Below are 21210 nucleotides of genomic sequence, written 5' to 3'. Positions count from 1 at the left end.
CAGTCTTGTGGCTGCATAGTCATGCTGTACTTACTTTGTTGTGCACTCTGCTACTCAAGAGAATTGTATTTCTGATTGTAGAGGATAAAACTTGTTGATCCAAGAGTTGGTGTTTCTCATGTAGTGGCTGTACTATGAAGTGAAATTTTGCAGAGAATAAACTAGAAAGCATTTTCAATTTTATTTAATAAATTTAATATAGATAATTTTTTATTCATTAATATTTATAAAAAGCAGTTTTAAGACCAATATACAACTGCTGTATATTGAAGACTGAAAAACAAGAGTAGTGCAAAATCCTACACCTGCCCCAAAATTCACCTAAAGTGACCTCTCAATATGTCATACTCATTTATTACTGCAGGAACTGACTACTCTGTAAGAACTGTCAGTATGGATAGAAAGTAATTCCAGTTCTGTGGTGCTTTCTTTAAGACCACATTTGTCTGCTGGCAAGTACTACAGTTAATAATGTGGCATATAGTATGTGAAATGAAAATATAGACAGCTACTAGGCTGTTTAAACTATCCTCTGGTTTATTCTAACTTAGAGGAGTGAGGAAAGGACATAGAAATACAGTACTACAAGTAAAAAGATGAAAAAAATCAGAGCATATTTATGTAAAATATATTCCCTGCCTTTCCAAAGCATATATATTAGAAACAATCTGCAACACTTCTTTAGGAAGTTTGATTTGAAAATAATTAAAAGAATGTGAAACCCTTGTCGTTTAGTAATAATATAAAGAAAGCATGGCGAAGAATAACGGTGCTGTTTCATGGGTGCTTTATGTTCTGAATATTTGTGAAATAGTTCTTTAAGGAAAGATAAATAATTAAAAAAAATTAATTGGGTCTCTCCGAAAGGAACTGTAAACCTGCCCTGGAGTCTAGAAACTTTCTTGTAAAACTTGCTCAAATGTGGTGCCTCGGTGCTACCCAGATTGAAGGATCTCACTATTTTTAATAGAAGTTTGTATGTTATGTTCCCAAGTTACTTGTGAAGTTAGACTACTGTTTTTAAGTGTAGCATGTAGGAGGTTCAGCAAGTGACAAGAGAATACCCTTTCCCTTCACTTTTTTTTTTACCTTCACAACCAGTGATAGTCACAGAATGTGGTTACAGCCAAACTAGTCTTTATTGCTTTTGTACCCATGTAGCAAGCAAACAGGAAAAGCCTGGCTGGCATTCATAGCTGTCGGGTTTTCATCATTGTAAAAGCAACGCAGAATCAACTTGGGAAGGGTAGTAGTCCCAGGGCTAAACCAGCAGTGCTTGTGTAAATGGCATGGGATCTTGTCATGTCTGAATAGTTTCCAGCTCTGAATGACTTGTACTTTGATTTGGAAAAATAATTTAATAACTGTTAAAAAAACATATTTTAAGTAGGCATATACTGTAAGATAGATCTAAATATTAGTTGCAGATAATAGCTAATAATGCTTTCTAATAAGTAACAAAATAAGCAGGAAAATGCTGAAAAAACAAATGAGCTCAGCTTGCAGCTGTGCTGTTCTGAGTAGCTAGTACACTGTGACTTATTACTGAATTATTTTTTTGAAACTTTTGTGAAGGTGTTGAACAAAATCTGTTTTGGAGGAGTAATACTAGCTACAAGTTAGGAAGAAAGAGCTGTTTGTAAGTAAATGGCATATAGTAAAGTGAGTATCTATATACCTCCATTCTAAGATGTTAAAATTTTCTAAAAAGTGATTACTGGATTAACTCGTGAAATGAAGATAATTTCTGTCTCTGGTGCTTAGCTTTGCTCAAGTTAAATTAATAGTTGGACTGAAATTGTGAAGACATTTTTATTTTTCTCTTTGTGCTGTACTGAGACCATTTATATCTGTAACTGAAGCTGAGTTGACTGGTGGGTGGGCTTTAGTGAAGGTAAATGTGGTGCGGACAGAAAGACTTCATCATAGCAATTAGGTCTAAATCCTATTTCTGCCAGAAGGTTTCTTCTACCATCTTCTGATCTGATGCTTTTCCTTAGTTTGTCGGAGAATTTGTTAATAGGTGTCAGTTTACAGTAACTAGAACTGGAATTCAAGAAGGTAAAAATAATGTAAAGGAATAGCCTGTAGAACTGCAGTTATGTTTTGCTCTTTTATTTTTCACATTACTTAAAACAATGTTTAATAGCACTGTAACTTATTTTTTACAACAAAATATTTTCATGTATTCATTTCCTGCTTATAACTGAAAACTTCATATAACAGTCACTAAATGTCAGCACCTAAATCTTCCTAATACTGTTGTTCTATAGTGCAGTTTTGTTTTGTTTGGGACCATGGTTAGAGATCTTACAATGTATTCAACATTCTCATATTTTTTTCTCAGTGCAAAATCTTTTTAAGGGGGGATAAACATTTACAATGTATTGGTAGCAAGGCCATGGTTCTAACATCAAACCAAGAGTTAACACTGGTGTTCATCCATTAACTAAAGATTATGGAACTTTTACTTTTCTCATACTTGTTTCTGTTTGATAATCTCTGCTTTAGGAAAATATGAGACTCAGATGTATCAACAAACCCCCAAACAACTGTATTTTTATTTAGTGGTAGGTATGTATTTGTTGGTTTAAGCTTGTTTTTCCAGCTGATAAATTGAACTATCTTTATCATTTGGATACATATTATAGACCTTTAAAAATATGGACAATTCTAAACAGTTTTTAGGGTTAAAAATTCAGATATCCATTAAACTTCTTGAAGAAAGGGAAAAATCAAAGTAATAAAAATCCCACCAATATATGTTAATGTAAGTAAATTCTTGAACATGGTATTTTTATACAAAGATATATTTTAATCATAAATGCCATTCTATTCTTCAGTCAAATATTATGACAAATATAGGACATAAAACCATTTTATTGCAATGATTAGAATACCACTTCTCAACCATCTTTATAAAAAAAAAACACACAACAAAACACTAAAAAAACCCCAACCCAACAAAACAACAAAAAAACCAACCCCCCAAACTCCAGAGATCTGTATCCTCAGCTGGTGTAAAGCAGCACAGTATCTTTGAAGTCATACAGATACTTGGCTGCTGAGAATTCAGCCTGGGAGATGTAGTGCACAACAGCAGTCTGATGTAAGATACGTTTAGCCACAGGAGCTCCAAAGCACTCCAGCAGAGCAGGTTCAGACAAGTGCATTTCAGCCAACCAGCATATTTCAAATGGTGTGCTGGTTATATTAAACTTCTTATGACAGTTTTCATAACAAGAACAGCAGAAACAACAGGAGCTTTGAAAATATAGACTATTTAAATAGAAGATAAAAATCTTAACACTATTAGGAAGACTAGTGTTAAATAAAAACTGTCTGTAGGTTTATAATAAATTAAAAATAACCTTTGGGTTTGAGTCTGATGCAGTATTTAGGGAGAAGTGATGTAATTTAGTGTCTGGATTTGTAGAGCTACTGGAGTGCATTTCAGAGTACTACAGTGCTATGAAATTAAACACTTTAACATAAATTATACAGTGATCTGTGTAAAATTATAAATTGATAGAAAGTAATTATCCTGGATTATAGCCAGTGAAGTGTTGGTAGACCAGGTAAATTGAATGTAGTGTTCATTCATTTTTTGTGGAAACAATTTAGCATACATGGGGCAAAATTTCATGCTGGCATGTGTTAATGGATGAGTAATTAATCAGGCCACAGAACTCTTTAGGAACATGAAAAAAATGAATCTGTGGTTCAATAAAAAAATAAAGTGCTTTAAATGAGCATTTGTTGTTTACTGCCTTTTTTCTCATTTCATGATAGACATCAAAACCAACCCAATGAAATATGATAGTGCTCTAGAGTAAGTAAAATTGAGCCCATTACTTACTGTAGTCAGTATTTTCATGTATTTTCTTGTCTTGATGTTAGACTTGGTTTACTGTGGGACCAGAGAAGAAGCTTATAGCATAGGCTGAACTTGCATGGACATAAAGATCACCATAAATATTCTCTATTTAAAAGTTTCTATTTGCAAAAAATTTGGATGTAAAGGAAGGAAGCAAAAAGAGCAATCTGGAAACAGTTCATATCCAGTGTATGTAGCCAGTTTGTCTGAAATACACTGTTCGGTTTTGTAAGACAGAAGAGGATTGCTGGAAGTGTATAGAAATCTGATCACTTATTCCAAGTTCATTGAATGATAGCTGCTATAATATGGATGCTTCTTCCATGGCTTCAATCCACCTAAAAAGGGCAGGAAAGAAAAAGTGGTACAAATTATATACACTTTAAGAACATGGGTATCTTAAGAAAAGTAAGTATCTTAAGAACATAAAGCCTGAAGAGGACTGTATTTGCCATCCCAACTCTAATGAGAAACTATAGTTTTATGATTAAAGCAGGGAACTGGGTACTAGGATTTTGCATTCTAGTACAAACTTAGCCAACAATTTATTGTAAAATCTCAAAGACAGTACAAGTGCTGTCTTAGAATAGGAAAGATCAAACCACTAAAGTATGTCTAAAAGCAACAAAAGACTCATTCCTTCCCTGTGTGTCTTGAGGTTCTGGCATTTTTATTACTAATTTCATTAACTATTTTATTATGTGGAAAGAGTAGCATTAGAATGGAAAATCTAAAAAATAATTTGTTTATGAGGAAATGAAGAGACAGATAAATAGAACACGTAAATCAGAGAAGTTTCTGTACAGTAGTCACATTTGATAGACTTCTAGGCATGACTCTTGAGACTCAGCCTCTTCTTTACCTATACAAGGGAGCAGATTCCCCTTCCTGAAGGAACTGAAAAGCACCAGGTAGATTTTTAATGTCACCCAGGCCAGTCAGATGCAGTTGGGCTTAATCAGTACTCTGAAAGCTGTTTCCTCTGTCATGAAGGCGTTCTGAAGAGGAGGGGAAAGCCCTACATAAGCTTCCGGACCTGTGCACTGGCTGGTGTGGAAGTCTGCCTCCATACCTCTGTGCTGAATTGTTATCCTCTGCTCGGAAGCTATAAAAGAGAGTCTGCTTGTGGTAGAGATGGAAAACTGTATCCATACTTCCTTCCTCCTTTTCTGGGGCAATGGTGAAACCCAACAAAGGCAAACTTTCTGTCGCAACTTTGTCCTGAAAGCAAACAAGAAGTGAACAAAATTTTGAGAGAAGGCTTGGAACAGTTTGAGGGCTGTTTCTGAAAACCAAATAATGATACAACCCCTCCCTGACAGGGCTACATAAGCAGTAGCGTGATTCTGTTGCTGCACTGGTGGGTCACACCCAAACAGAAGAAATGCCGGTGTACTGCACTTTTTTATCTAGTCTTGGTCCTGAACTCTGATACCACCTCCAAAAGTCCAGTTCTTTGTGATCATCCACATGACCACGAAGGTCATATTAGCCATTACTGTAATGACTTTCTTTGATGTAATGGTCCAGGAGGCCAACTAGAGGTTACTGAGAATGTGAGACAGTATAGCAGCTACCATTCCCAGTTTTGTTCCTTTTCACTATTTCTATTTGCTGAGTACGAGTAGTAGTCTTTTTGGTACCTTGTCGTTTCCTTTCATAGCACTAGCAACTTTCTTAGAAATCTGCAGTCTCAAACAGCATACTTGCTTCCCAAAATGCTGCTTTGAAATTTCTGAGCTGGTAATGAATTTTGCTTGCCAGACGCTGCTTTGTACAAGTTAAAAAAAAAAACAACAACAATAAGCTTTAACCGAATTGCAGTTTAGATGTTACTGATAGAAGCAGTTTTGGTCACCGTATTTAGGTAATGTTTTCCATAAGTGTATGTTGCCCTTGCCTCTGCTTTTAGGACCTAAATTTCAAACTGGGAATGCAAAGTGTAATTAGCCATCTGTTGCTTTTTCCCTGTTGTTGAACCAGAAATGATCGCTTTTAAGATTAGCAGAGGTGTAAGGTAAATGTATTGGATACAGAATTTGATGCTAATGGTCTAAATTGCTGGCCAAATCATGAAGCCTTTTGTGCCTCAGTCTCCTCATCTGTTTAAAGAGGATAATGTTGCTTTGTGCAACCACCGTGGTGATGATTTGAGTTTAAATAATTGATGTTTGCAAAGTCTTCAGAGGGCTTAAAATACCAAATATTGCTGTTGCAACAGTTCTGGCACTCTGTGTCTTTTGTTCAGTAAAATTAATTTTTATGCTTTGCTTATGAATTTGGTCAGTTATAACCAAACTTTATGTCACACTTTAAATTTATTTATATTGCAGCTGTTCAAAAAGGGCAAGAAATTAAAATATGAAAAGGGACTGGGAAGAGACAAAATACATAAATGTAGTTGATATAAAACCTCCTTGGCTGTAAGGAAGAGTTTACAGGCCAATACAGAAGGCATTCTTCTCACTTCTGCAGACTGCCTGCTGTCTTTCACTGTTGGTACTGGTAGGACAAATATGTCCTGTTTATACTTGCAAAACTACAAGATTCTCCTTCCCACCAGAAATGGATCACAGCACCATCTATCTACAAAATAGCTGGCAGTTACCCAGTGCACCAGAAAATCCCTAAGGATCTTGAAGTCTTTGGGTGTGAATATGTAGACTAAGGTTCACAGTGGGTGACAGTTTGTAATAGCCTGTATAGCAAAAAGTCAAATAACGAAGGGCAGTTTGTGAAGAGGGTTGCCAAGACCCAGCTAAGGCTGTGGCTGGGCCCCTTTAGACAAGGACTGCTGCCTGGGGACTCGGTCTGTTAGGACCAGGTCTCAGAAGGCCGGTAGTTGTGAAAACTGCCATTTACACCTTTCACATTTCTTTGTGCTGCCTGTAGAGAGTAAAGAAGGGAACACAGATAGGAAACTATTTCAAGTCAGTTTGCACAGTACCTCATTTGCCGTGTAGGTGTAGAGGACTTTGCCTTTGATAACAAACCACCGTTTCTTCCAGTGTCTTTTGCCTCTCTTACATCTGCTGAGGTAACCACTGATGGTAGCTCCCTCTCCTGAGGCTGCCACCTAGAGCAGAGTAGGAGAAATTAGGATTTGTAACAACAAAGGCTTTTTCCCTCCTGATTAAGTGTCTTCGCATCACACCAGACAATCAGGTCTATGTCCCTGAAACTGTAAGTAGACCATTAAAAATATCGAGACAGGAAAAATATAAGCATAGTATTACAGTTCTTTTTAATTGAAGATTCTGGTTAAACTTAGTTCTCAGTAACTCTGAGGGAAAATATACAGTTGAGTTATTATTGAGGTCAGCAAGTTTACAGCTGTGTTCTGAGAAGCCAGACTTGTCCCTTTTCCCAGGTCTGTTTTTTTGGGTATATTAAAAGTACATGCTTCCAAACAAGACTTACAGTCTTGTGGCTGAACACTTTTATGATGTGGGTATATTTAGGACTTTGCAATGGTTTTATATCAGTTTATGTTAATCACTTGACTATGACTTGGTTTCATTTGTGAAATAATATTTCTGAGAAAAGTAAACCCTCTCACAGAAGTATTTTGAGATTTAAGTGCTTAATGTTCTTAAAGATCTGGAGTTCGAGTAGATGGAACTATACACGCACGAACACTGCAGTGTATGTTATTTGTTACAGGAGTAAATCGCGATAGTATTGCACTTGGAAACAATGGGCAGAGATTCAAAACCAGCTTTTGTGTCACAGACAGAAACTGAGCAGTACTATGGCAGTGTTTTGCTGGAGAACGGAAATGTTTCAGGACCAGGGTAAAGCAAGTTAGCAAAAGTTCCAGAGCACTGCTATTGTGCGACAGTCCATCTTAACAAACATGTGCTGCCCCCTTGTGGTAGAAAGGCAATGCTTTTTTCCTAACGGGGCTGAAATTTTGCCTGCCAGTTCTTCCAGTATTTGATTTGTGTGTTTGTATTACATGCTTGTATCTCTGGCTCAGTTTCACCTCAACGTAAACAAACGTCAAGAAATTCCAGTGTCTTGGCTGTACAATGAGTTCAGCAAGACATGTGCACCCTGTTCTCTAATACAACGATAAATACCTGCTGATTTCAGTGAAATGGAAGTACCTTACTGTGCTTGAGTTCAATGGGCAACTTAGCTACTGAGACTACATCAACATGATTGGCACCTTGTTCCTGGAAAGAAAACTAATATAGCTGGAGAAATCCTGGCCCCATTGAAATTGGTGGAAGTTTTGTTTATGTTGGTGGGATCAAGATTTTACCCATTTGATTTGAAATAGTTTGGTGTGGGGTGGCGGGAAAGTACCTGCTTAAACATGTATGCTCCTGAATTGATTGCCAAAGACCAGATGCTATTTCCTAAGTGGTATTTTATTTCTCTTGAAATCAAAGTAAGATTTCACAAGTAAGGGTCTTATAAAAAAAAGGTAACAAGTCAACAGTATCTCATGCTCATTTGATAGTTGTCATTGACTGTGATCTGCCTTGTACTATGTAGTACTTTGAAGTCATCTTAAGTTTTCTAAAGACTTCACATGTTGATGAGCAAACTACAGTACACTGTTCTAACTGGATATCTCAGTGGGCTCAGGAAGCTTGCATTTTAAACACTATTATGAAAAACAGAAAAAATAATTGCATGATGAAAATGGGCTGAGCCCACTGCACACAGAATGAATTATAAACGTAGCTGTTGGAGTACACAGTTCTCTGCAGTTCATTGCCTTTCTCAGACAGCTTGGTCCTACCTCTGTAAGAGCTGAAGGGATCTTCTTCTGTTTCTTAAAAGATGTATAATGAATATTGTGGAAGACAGAGGAGAAGGCACTGCTTGAACACCTGGATGAAGTTGGAGGGAAGCTCACACTTAGTGGCCGCTCTGAAAGATTAAGAAAATTCAGAAAGGGAAAGGGGGAAATGGATGAATCAGTATATATCAGACTAAGGGTAAAAGACACACAACACACTAATGCAGATAACTAAGGAAAATACAGTGCCTCTTCCACAGCCAGTTTTTATTTTAGCTTTTCTTTCCAATCACCCCTTTAAGTCTGATTAGATGAGTGGGTTTCATAGCAACCTAGGTTAATGGCAATAACCTACAGCTACTTGAAAGAAACCTGCAAGACAGCTGACAAAGCACAAAACACAGCTTGTTTTCTTCTAATTTAAAATCAGCATTAAACAAATGGCTTTTCCGTCTATACCCCCGATGTTCTGTAACACCTTTGCAGGATAGATTCACTAATAGGACATTCTTTCTGTATGAACCATTCTCTTTGAGTTCCGCATGGAAGACAGTTATTCTGTCACTATCAATCTATATTAACCCCACTCATCTGAGTTTATATCTTCATGATCTCACTTCTGGCAACACATATTATCTGGAAGCTCTTAGTATAAAGCACAGCATTGTTTTAACACAAATCTGAGTTATCATTTCTTGGACACAAGAAAGCTTGGGTATGCGGTTTAGGCTGTTGTGACAGTATTGAACGTTCATGTATTTGCTTGGCTAGTGTGAATTTCTTTAATCAGAATGAAAAAACTAAACTTCATCTGTCCCTACCTTTTCATCCTTAACAGTACAATATGCCTACTTTCAGAGACTGTCTGCATGAATAGTTGTGCAAGAACTTTATTTCCTGTTCATTCTCTGTTCATATCTATGTAACACCTGCCCCCCCTTTTATCTTTGATTTGGGTATGTATCTAAATCAGGAAAGGGACATATAATAGGACAATAATACAGAGTTCTAGTTAGGCAGTAGCTCTTCTGCTTTGAATTCATGCTTTCATTTGTAACCAGATTAATTCCCCATGTAGAAAAGCTCTTAGTGACTCTGCACTTTACCTCAGCATTTCTTTTTGTAAAAGCTACAACAGGGATGAGGACAGTAAGGAACAGTAAAGCCATTGTTTTACTTTAATGGATAATTCATTTGAAATTATGGTGAGGAGCTATCACTTATAATTACATCACAGAATAGAACAGTTCAGTTAGAAGGACCTTACAACTGTCTAGTCCAACTGCCTGACCAATTCAGGGTTGCCCAAAAGCTAAACCATGTTATTAATGGCATTGTCCAAACATCTCTTAAACACTGACAGGCATGGGGCATCGACCACCTCTCTAGAAAGCCTGTTCCAGTGTTTGACCAACCTCTGGGTAAAGAAATGTTTCCTCATGTCAAATCAGAACCTTCCCTGGCACAGCTTTGAAGCATTCCTAGGCGTCCTGTCCCTGGATCCCAGGGAGAAGAGATCAGCACCTCCCTTTCCATGTTGCTGCCTCAGGAAGCTGCAGAAAGCAATGATGTCACCTCTCAGCCTCCTTTTCTCCAAGTGAGACAAACCCCATGTCCTCAGCTGCTCCTCAGAGGACATAGTTCTTATCATTATTCTGGTTTATCAAAAGACCGGGGGAGCCCTCAGCGAGCCTGGCTTGCTAAAACAGTTTTAGCTGCGGTACAGTCTGGTGCTCCTGGGACCTCAATACACATGTCTCATGCTTGAAATGAGAAATCCTCTTTAACAAAACACAACATGCTAAGCAGATCCTAAAGCCTCCCCATTATTCAGGCAGGAAATGGGTTTGTCAGTTTTGCCAAGAATGAAGGAATCTTACCTCTTTTCTTAAGTTCCACATAGCAGCTATCGCAGACTTTGGCTGCTTGATCTTTGAGGTACTTCATAGGGTATTTGTTTCTTGAACAATTTCGACATACAATCTGTTTCAGCAAGGAGAAATGCATGTAAATATAATTTAAATGTGTGTATATATATATGCTTATACAAAAAAAAAATATCCTCAGAACTGGCTGGGGGAGGAAGATGCATAGTGGACTAGACGACTCCCTCTCCTACAACTGTGTCAGTCAGGGTAAGTCTACTGGATGAAATGTGATTGCTTTACCCTGTTGTAAGCCAAGCAGAATTGATCACTGTATTTGTTTACACACCACTGCTATGCCCGTCTCCCCAGGAACTTGTACCTTCTCTACCAGTGAATTACAGAAAGACCATTTTAGTATTACTTCTGTTTTCTTAGCTTTGTTAGTAACATTGTTTTCCTAAGGAAGCTTGCATGTTCCTATTGTCCCTGCATAAGTACAGGCTGATTTTCTCTGTGGAATTAGAAAAAAATAAAGTAAATGCTTTCTCATACTGACAAAAATCACTGGTAGTTTGATTAAAAAAAATAAAAATCACTGAGGCTAAAAGACAGCTATGGTTTAAAACAGGACTGCAGGTTTATGTGTACACACAATCTCCAGAGTCAGTGATAAAGGGAGAAAACCAAGAAAGCTTATCAATCCCCTTGGCTTTAGGGCAAAAGGCAGCAGCTCTTCTGTGGAGCACAGAGGAAGCTATCCCTTTGGTCACTGACCAAACCATGCTCTACTGCTGAGTTTCTTCACTTTTCTTGGAAGATAATTTTACCAGCTACTCTTAGGGACAGGAAATGGACTAGATGTGCTACTGCCCTGTCCAGAACAGAGACTGTATTTTTACTGTATTGTTTCATTGTCTCTAGAGCTAACTGTATATCAGACGTACTGGCTAGACTCAGCAACAATTATCCTGTAAGCCTTCAACTACTAACCCTTGGGAATTAATTTGACCCTCAAGAGAAGGTTACTGTTTTTCCTACTAGAGTCATTAGAAACCTAATTACTAATTTAGCAAAGGACTAACAGGTTCTGTGACAAATCAAATTCTGGTCTTGATGATGCTACAAGTTTGCAGAAGTTACAGCAGTGGCAGCCAGGGTCATAGAAGTGTGAATAAAGACTCCCTGAGAAGCTTGTACTGGTCTTACCTTCCCACAGGCATGGCAATGATGTCTCCTCAATGTGAGGGTAAAGTCACAGCCACAGTTCATGCACATCATGACATGGGACACAGGCACCAAAGTAGGAGGCCTCTCACCCAAGGGTATTCCAAGTCTTTCTCTTAGCTTAAAATCAAACAAGAACAAATTGTCTGAAGTGCACTCAGTCAGCCCTACTCCATTACATACAATTCTCCTCTCATTTCAGTCCTTCACCTGCTAAGATACCCAAATTTTCTAATTCTTAATGCACCTTGTAAGTTAGATACAGCTGCTTCAGCACAGAAAGACTGTGACCAGTCAGTTCATGGTGCTGTTAAAGCCAGGGTCACAACAGGTAAAAATCCATGTAGATCTATTACTGGTCAGGCACTGACACTCTTCCACATCAGACAAGGATCTGGTTCACTGCAGGTGAGAACATAAGTGAAAGCCATCTTTTTATTAACAGCTTTTGAAATAATATCTTTTAAAAGTTCTATAAGTTTCAGTTGAAAAGGGTCTGAGCTCTGTGTCATCACACCTTGAGACAGGTCAGGGACAAGAGAGTACAGAAAACAGTAAAACTAAATTTATCCCCACACAATCCAAATCTGATGCGTGCTTTCCATGGCTGATCTGAATATAGGTAAGCAGCTTTAGAAAACGTATTCACTGTTCCTGTTTCTTAGAATGCACCACGTTACTGTGCTGTACAGGTGCCTTTGCTCCAAGCAAGGGAGCCATGCTCGATGTGGAACTGAATACAATCTAATGAACTGTGCTGAGAAGCTGTGTTACTGCAGGTTCAGCACCAAAGTATTACAGGTACCTCACTGTCAGTTCACAGCAGCTTAGTGTTTGGCGCAAGTAGTGCAAGCTCTTGTGCTGTTGAAGAACTGTTAGGAGGGTTTTCTGTGAGGAAATCGGGCTTCTGCAGACAAACAGGATTTAAACACAGAAACATCAAACTACTCTTTGTGCACATTCACGTTTACATGAGAAGAAGAGTTACAAAATAAAGTATTTTTTGATTTGTTGAAAAAGGATCTGGTTTAGGTAGCTATACTAACTAATTTCTAATTTTTTCTTGTTAAATATTTGGAAGTATATTGGCTTCAGGCCAGAAGGAAAATCCTGTTTTGTTGGGTTTAATTAATTTTTTACTTTCTGAAGTCTTCAAAAATTAAATCACAGAATCACAGACTGGTTGGGGTTGGAAGTGGCAACTGGACATCATCTAGTCCAACCCCCCTGCTCAGGCAGGGCCACCCAGGGCCAGCCGCCCAGGACCTTGTCCAGCAGCTTTTGAGTATCTCCAAGGATGGAGACTCCACAAGTCCTGGGGCAATGTGTACCAGTGCTCAGTCACCCTCAGAGTGACAAAAAAAAAAAAAAAAAAGTGTTTCCTGATGTTTGAGGGAACCTCCTGTGTTTCAGTTTGTGCTTGTTGCCTCTGGTCCTGTCACTGAGCACCACTGAGAAGCAGCCTGGCTCCATCTTCTTTGTACCCTCCCTTCAGGTATTTACATACATCGATGAGATCCCCCCTGAGCCTTCCCTCCTCCAGGCTGAACAGTCCCAGCTCTCTCAGCACTTCCTCACAGAAGAGCTGCTCCAGTCCCTTCCATCATCTTCATGGCCTTTGTTGGACTCTCTCCAGTATGTCCATGTCAGTCTTGCAGTGGGGAACCTAGCACTGAACACAGCACTCCAGGTGTGCCCTCACCACCACTTTTTTTTTTTTCCCCCAATTAGCCTATTTAATAAAAATGGTGTTCAACATAACCTGAAATAGCATTTTTACTTTTTGTCAGATGCATTCTTTGCCTTCTTAACTGGGAGTAGTACAACTGAAATTAATGGGATAACAATAACATACATCAGCTGTGTTGGTACAATTTGAATATTGCTGGTGGGGCTTGTAGAGGCAGGGACTTCATCGTGTATATGATATAACTCTAGGTAATGGGTAGGCTGGTTTTCTTAAAATCTGTGAAGTTTGTAGCTATATTTAGTTCATCCAAAATAGTCACCCTTTAGGACAAAACAGTCTTCCTCCAGAAGAGCTCCTGTTTAAGCGAAGACCACGGAGTATAGAGTGTGATTAACATTTCAGAGGTGGCCCATGAGCTGTGATGAACTTCATTGTTTGAGCTTGGCATGTTGGTTTAAGTGGAAACAGTAAGAAGTCTTGCCGCTAGGAACACTGCATTTTACAGCTCTCCTCCTTTCCTCTCTCTCTCCCCCCTCTCCCTTCTTTTTCAAGCATTGAAAGACTTGGCCTCCTCTTACCTCCACGCTGCTGTGGAAAGTGGAAGTGTTGTGAGCTTTGTAGTCATCTGGGATGTGTCTGCTGATGCAGCTGTACCAGTCATCCCTTTCTGAGCAAGAGCTGTGGAACGAAATACAGCAGAGCAGTCAGTGCCATCCACAGCAGGGACTGAAACAAGCTGTTTCTGGATCAGAGGAGAAAAGCTTCACTTTATGAATGTTTGCTTTTCTGCACTGCTGTGTTGATCTGGTAATTTTCTGACCAGGAAGAAAATCGACTGTTGGACTTACTAAGCAGGATGATTAGTGTAGATCCTAGTGCTCAATCCTAGATCACACAGGACAATATGAAATGTCTCTTTTTTTTTCGTCATTTCTGCCCTAGGTTTTAGGCACTCCATGCATGTAGTATTTGCAGGGGTTGTGCAAAGTAAGCATGTTAATGCTTATCTCTACAGTGGGATGCTTAGATGATCTGTGTGTTTGGGAAATGCGGAAATCTGTCACCTATGGTAGATATGTGAATGCTTTCATCTTCCTCTAGCTTCATCACAGACAGTCTCCAGTCTCCCAGCAAGAGGCCAGGACAGCAATTTGGAAGGAAGTTCTGCTTTCCCTCTAGTTGCAGTTACGGATGGAGGCCAGTAGTTCTCCAGACTGGCCTCTAGATGCTCCCTTTGCACAAGGCAAAACAGCGAGCACGTTGTGCTTCCCTGCTAGTCTAGATATCCCAGAAAAGCAGCAGGGATTTTACTCTCTGTAACTTACCAGACGCATTTGCTCTGTTACAGCCATAAGCTGTCTTGCCTGTGTTAGCTGGTTTTCCTGCTGTGACTTCAAGCTGTGCACTTCCTGTCCATCTGAAACTGCACAGCTCTAGCTGTTCCCAGCATCAGTCACAGGAGGGAATGCAACTCAGTGTGGTCTTCCCTCCCCAAATCATACTAGACATTCACGTTGAAGCTACCCACTAGATTTTGTTGAAAAAATTAGCAGTGGCATCATTGCCAGCTGCTGTTCAGCTGTGGTTTCCTCACACTGTCCTCATGAAGGCCACCAAACAAGACATCTGAGAACAATTTATATTTTGTAGCCTTAAAAAAAAAAAAAAAAAAAGGACAAAAAGAGAGGAAATGCCAGATTTTATCAATGATCTCTGACTTTGCATCAAGAGCACCAAGAGCATAATCCCTTGTCTGAAATACACCAGCCTCTAAAATTCAAGAAGCCTGGAGCAGAAACTCTGAACCAGTGTATCTACTGCATATAGTCTAACTTCTGCAAGCCAAGGGGCTATGTTGTAGGAGATCATCTCTGGCAAGAGTCACACTACTAGTCAGTCCTTATTACTACCAAAAGTCCTGTCAAATTACACTTTCTAAGAAAGCTGAAGATGTCTGTATCTTCCGGACAAATCATGTTCACAACCTGCAAAGCACTAAAAGAATTCCTAGCTTTAACCTGTCTCTTCCTAATTCTTTCTTGGAAATTCTCTTCATTTGAGAATTAAGTAATGATTTACAAAAATCAGAGGAAATCATGGCCCATATACTGATGTAAATTAAAGCCACTTTGGAAAGGACAGATAAGAGAGACAATCTGCTGTTAAAAGCCTGATACCTAACTGGCCCCTTTAACCTCTTCTCCACTCCATTAAACATCTGTAGGCAGTAATCACAGGTAATTAAGGTCTAAATGTGGCAATAACACCTGTTTGCTGATGAGTAAGATAAATTATGTCAGTTGGCACTGGCCTATTCTTAATTAGCTATTTCACTGGTTGCATGAAGGCTCAGAGCATCCTTAAGCATATAGAGAGGACAGCAGGAGGCATCCATGGAACACAGAAAGTGGTCTGGACTGGGATGGGATTTTGTCTTGTCACAGTGCTATCTGTGACTCTGAATTAGCCTTAAAAGGGTGGCAGCACTGGCTACATTCTCCCAGTGCTTTGGTATTTTATATGGGCACCACATAGTTACCCCTGTGTCCAAGAAGAACGTTTTTGAAATGCAAAAAAAGGTCTAAGAGCAGTAAAAGCCATCTCCATAAAGGCTCTGTGCTCAGATCTGTTACCAGCTCACTGCAAGCCAATAACATGGCTCTTTGGATGAGTGAGCCATTTTCAGCAGGAGATGTAAAGACCTTACAGTGCCATCTGCTCATACAGCCATGCTGACTTCTAAGCTTTGGTCATCCTCATTCTACTGTCTTTACTGCCTAGCAGTCATGATGTATTTCCTCAATGCATTCCCCTTGTCTCGTACAAGTGTAAAGACATTGAGGTCTGGGTTGCGATTGTGCAGATTTGCAGCACTTGGGTGTAAGCAGTAAAAGATACAGTCTTTAGGGACGCTTGATGGTACTTTTCTGTCTTTGGTGCTCCTTTCAGTGAGAGTAGCCAAGGATGTTGTGCAGTGGGGTTAGGAGAGCAAGCCGTCCCACTGGTGTCTCATCAGCTCTGCGAGCCAGTACAGAAAGGGAGAGGAAAAGACGTTCTTGGATGACTTATGGCAGATTGGTCCCAGAATGAGCAGCACAAGGAAGGGAAAGGGGCTCTACCCCAGTGCTCTGGTAAGAGGCAGTCTCACACTGGCTGTTATCAGAAAGGAAAGCTTAGTCCCAGGCCCTGGTTCTATCTACTACCAAAGAAACACAGCTTCCAGTGGCCTCATGTGGTTGCTTAGGCTAACCAAGCACAGACCTGGTATGAGTACAAAAGGCAAAGAAACAACATAACAATGCAAGCAGAACATCCCTGGCCTCTCATTAGGGATGCCAACTTCAGTTTCCCTGAATAAAGGAGACATGCAGGAGCTATTTCCCCTCTGCAATACAAAAGGGCTGTACGCATCCTGATTTTGTAACTGGCTAATTCAGAAGTACCGTGTGTTTATTTTGAGGGTCGTGACAAGTGTGCAGCTCTAAGAAAATCTCAGGTATTGTCTCATTTGCTGGTTATAAAAGGAAATAGACAAAAAGGCGTTGACAGGTATCTGAGCACTGCCCTCAGATGGCAAGTGCTCTGAGAAGGTTGAGAGCCCCAAATTCTGATTCTGAATAAGAAAGCACCCTCCCTGTCTTTCTACTGCACTGTGTAACTTAGGGAGGTCTGCTGTGTTTCGAGCCAAGTTGTACTTGGAGGCTGATGGTGGGAAAGTCAGCTTAAAAGCATTGAAGACCTTGTTATTTGGAAGTTGTAATTTTAATACCACTGCTAGTGTGCTATGTCTTTTGTAGTAAACTACACCTGAAAATCAAGCCAGCCACCTTTCTACTGTAGCTCTAGGTAAATTTGCAGGATTATTCAGGGCTAGAAGCATGCAAAAATACAGTACACCACTATCTTCTTATCAGAAACTACATTCTCTTTCTGGTGTTCACTTGTGATCCCAGGACAGAGATCCTGACTCCCAGTTGCAGAGTGATAATACTACACAAACTAATCAGTGAAATTCCTTTTATTAGAAAGACAAATGAGGTTGCCAGTAAGGTTTCATTTTGGCTTAATAATTAATAAGTAACAACATTTAAGCACTATTAAATGCTTTTCTATCTGTTGCATGGTATTTTTACTATTTTCTCCAGCAGTTTTACAACCCTAGTGGTATGAGGCAACAAGTGAACTTATGGAAGGGAGATATAACACACTATTAGTGTTACAAGGAAAAAGTGTGATGAAAAGTGTGAAAAGATAATGAAAAGGTCTCAGGCTTCTTAGTAACACACTTTCTTCTCTTTCCTTTCTCTTTAAGACATCATCAAAAGCCAACTTCTAATCTTTATTCAGCATACGAGTTGAATTAGTTACAGTTTATGAGCTTTGCATTTATAATGAATATCTTCATTGTGTAATCAAGCACTCAGCCATTGTCTGTCACAATAGCACAGACTGAAACTGAGTTAAAAAAGACACCAGTTAAGTCTTGGGTATTGGTTAGACTAATCTAGAGACACAGCTCTAGAGTTTAACACCCTCTGCCATGGCTGTTTGGGGACAGTACCTTGCTGACAGGGTCAGGCAATATTCATCACATTCAATCTTCAGGACGTTTTGGGCTTTTTCTGTCACTGGGCGGCTGACCTAGAAATAAATGCCATGAACGTGAATGTGGACATGAGTTAAACTGTCTATAACCAGTATATCATATAAGTCTTAATGCATACGGAACTATGACGTCCCAGCCACCTGTTTCCTATTTCAATGCAAAGAGGTGGGCAGACAGGGTTTTCTGTCTTTTATATTGCTGGTGTAATGAGGAAAAAAAGCTCTCTATTTCAATAAGGTGGTGGTGCTAAACGAAAAGATAATCCAACTGTAAAGGTAAGGATAAAGTACCAGTCAGGGTTCAGTTTTGATATGACAAGCTTAGGAGATGTTTAGTCTGACAAGCGATAGACTAATTTGGGCAAAAGTTTTGGCTATTCTTGTAATGAATGGAAATAACTTTCCTCCTGACATGCAGACATTATACAGTGAAGCCCTTCAGTGAACAGCTGTCTGCCGCAAGGCTCTTTAAGAGCAAAAAACCCCCAAACTTAAAAGCTACAGCTCAGCTAAAAACTTTTCCCTGCCATGTAGTGTGTTACTTGCCTACTAATAGCAACAGCCACATGGGAGAAAGGTAGCTTCATGGTACTGATACGTGTTACTAGTAAGCATCTGTTGTGCCAGTGACTGAGCATTTCAAATGTACCCTGACAAGTATCTGCGCTGCAACTCGTTTCCACTTAATGGTAGAGTGTTTTGGTGATTCCTAACCTTGCTGGGAACTCACAGTTAGTTTTAGACTAAGAGATCCCTCCCACCTTTTCCTAATACCTCAACCCACCCGTGCCATTCCATTGGAATTAATGATTAGTAATAGTCATCTTGCATGTTTCCTAGCTCTCCAGACTTCTGACTTGCCACTTCAAGTCCTCTTTCACACAAATACAACTTGGCACATTAGCTATAGAACAGTTATGAAGGTTCTTGGTGGGAGGTACATAATGGATGGCTAGGTAAGAAGCAAAGACCCCTCCAGACCAATATCTCCTGTTGCACAGGTACTGGTGCCAGTAAATGCTTAGGGAAAGAGTGTAAGAGCAGTACAATTTTGTTCAGTTTCTGTAATTTGCAATTTAGAAATCTACTGAAGAAGAGACTGTGTTTATATCATTGCATGTAATAGCTCCCAATATACCTTTTCCCTGTGAAGTTGGCTAATCACTTTTTGAACACATTAATGCTTTTGATGAAAACAGTTAAAGGGCACATGAAAACCAAACAAGTGAAAGCTTATTTAAATTTTGAGTGGCGGGATTTTAAGACCAGGCAGACTAAGGCCTAGTGAATATATTGTAGGGAACAACCATGCATTGGCTGGAGACATGAAGAAGGGAATGGACAAAACAGGGTAATAAATCTTTTATGTCTCCAGTTTCATTATCAGATGGCAAATCTGATTTTGGCTTGTATTATTTATGTAGCCTGAATAAGGCTGTCATTCTAAGTCACAGCCTTATAGATAATCTTTTATGTTTGCTTTATATTATTTTTCCTTCTGTCTCCTGTAAGAGGCAAGGGAATACCCGGATAACAGGTCCATCGCCTCTTTCCCCTTGCTCTATATGAGACATAAACCAGCAAAGCACTAACAGCCCACTATACAACTTTAATTCCAGACTACAATACAGATGAGGCATTACCTTCATGCCTGACACAGCCAAGGTGTTTTTCAGTCGGTATTTGCCATCCTTCTGGGGATATGTGTACAGCAGAACATCATTCATCTATATGAAAAGAAAGACAAAATCAATAATTTGCAATATGGCTTACAGGCTTGCCCATTACTCCTGGGGAGAATACCCAGAACAAGCAGTAACTTGATGAACTGCTAGGACTTGTTAGAAAGACAGGCCCAAGCCTCACAGATTAGATTAAGACCTGCATTTCCACAAAACTCTGGGGCGTCTGCATCCAGGACTTTGATGTCTTCCCATTTTTGACTGTTGCTGGTGGCTAAGCAAGTAGATAATCAGCTCTTTTTCATTCAGGTTGGGTGAAACAACTGCTTGTTTTAAGCGCAACACCATGTTCAAGTTGAGAAGACAGGCCCTGCAGTTACTACCTGGCAGTACCAACTAACTGCCTAGAATGCTGCAACTCTGACTCTCACAGGGTGCCCCTGACAGTGAAACGGCAGTGAGCCCAGGGTAGGGCTCGCCTTCACAGACTTCCATTTTCTGGACAAAAAGGAAGCGGGGGTGAAGAGAGGTGCCACAGTCTGAGGAACAATTCAGGGAGGAATGGTTTGGATATTTAAGAGTAGTAACTGTACTGCTAGCAAAACTCGCCTCGACATCAGATGGCTTTGGTGAGTCTGTGGGCCACAGCAGAGACCATGAAAGGGCAAAAATGAGAAACTTTTTTCATTTTATGAGGAAAAATAATCTGTAAATTAACACTCCAAATATTTCCATACTTCTCACAGCTGCTTGCAGAGGGCATGTTTTTCAAAGTTTATAGTAAATAGGATCAGATCTTCTCTGCCATTTTCCTAGCTTAATCATAGATATTACTGCAGCCTTTTACCTTTGTGCCGACAAACAAATGAAACAACAGAACTGGACCTTGTAGGTCTTTGCTGGCCTCTCCTTCTCTTACTGCTAGAAGGAATAAAAGTATCGGTGGGTCTTAACATTGCCAAAGTAACACTTATATGTATGCATTCTCTTCTTTGCTTGAATAAGCAGGTCATGTTCTCCTGTCTTTCCAGACCTCCCACATCAGTACCAATATGCATAAACTCAGTCAGCTCCTTGATTACTGTACTAGGATACTATGAACAAAGATGTGCAAGGCAATGTAAAACCAAGCCATAGGTAATACTGTGTGATGCCAGGGACAAGGCATCTTAAATGTAAAAATTTTCATGAAATTGAAAAGTAGACAAAAAACAGCTTCACTTGGATTCCTTTGTGACAAAGACATTTAAATATAGACAATTGGATGGTAATACTATATTTTGGAAGGAAAACTATGAGAAAGAGATGCAGAGAACAAGGAAGGAAACTAAAGAATGATTTGGCAAAAAAATAATGTATCCTGTATGACTAGAATTGTTGGGGTCTTGATAGTACTGCCTGACCACCTAAAACTGCTGGTGTAAAATCTTCACTCATTTGCTTGCCTGAAAAAAACCAGAAAGCGGAGCCTTGTGGATTTTTTGTTAAAGGGTTTCTTTTTTCTGTTCAGC

The 21210-nt window shown here is 39.5% G+C and overlaps 1 protein-coding gene across 2 annotated transcripts in view; it reads right to left on the bottom strand.

Moving 5' to 3' along the window:
* Positions 1–2099: 2099 nt before the first annotated feature.
* Positions 2100–21210, bottom strand: part of FGD5 (FYVE, RhoGEF and PH domain containing 5) — a 110048-nt gene continuing 90937 nt past the window's right edge. For both annotated transcript variants that reach the window (XM_040589800.1, XM_040589801.1), the window contains exons 13-21: positions 19661–19744; positions 17974–18053; positions 13991–14090; positions 11705–11842; positions 10511–10613; positions 8631–8761; positions 6825–6953; positions 4950–5098; positions 2100–4215 (exon numbers count right to left, since the gene is read on the bottom strand). In XM_040589800.1, coding sequence (XP_040445734.1) covers positions 4179–4215; positions 4950–5098; positions 6825–6953; positions 8631–8761; positions 10511–10613; positions 11705–11842; positions 13991–14090; positions 17974–18053; positions 19661–19744 — 951 coding nt within the window. In that variant the 3' untranslated portion in view covers positions 2100–4178. The remainder of the gene's footprint in view (positions 4216–4949; positions 5099–6824; positions 6954–8630; positions 8762–10510; positions 10614–11704; positions 11843–13990; positions 14091–17973; positions 18054–19660; positions 19745–21210) is intronic.

Source organism: Falco naumanni, chromosome 4 (assembly GCF_017639655.2).
Source record: "Falco naumanni isolate bFalNau1 chromosome 4, bFalNau1.pat, whole genome shotgun sequence".
Lineage (NCBI taxonomy): Eukaryota > Metazoa > Chordata > Aves > Falconiformes > Falconidae > Falco > Falco naumanni.
Note: the sequence above shows the minus strand (reverse complement) of the source record. Positions and strands in the feature narration are given on the sequence as shown.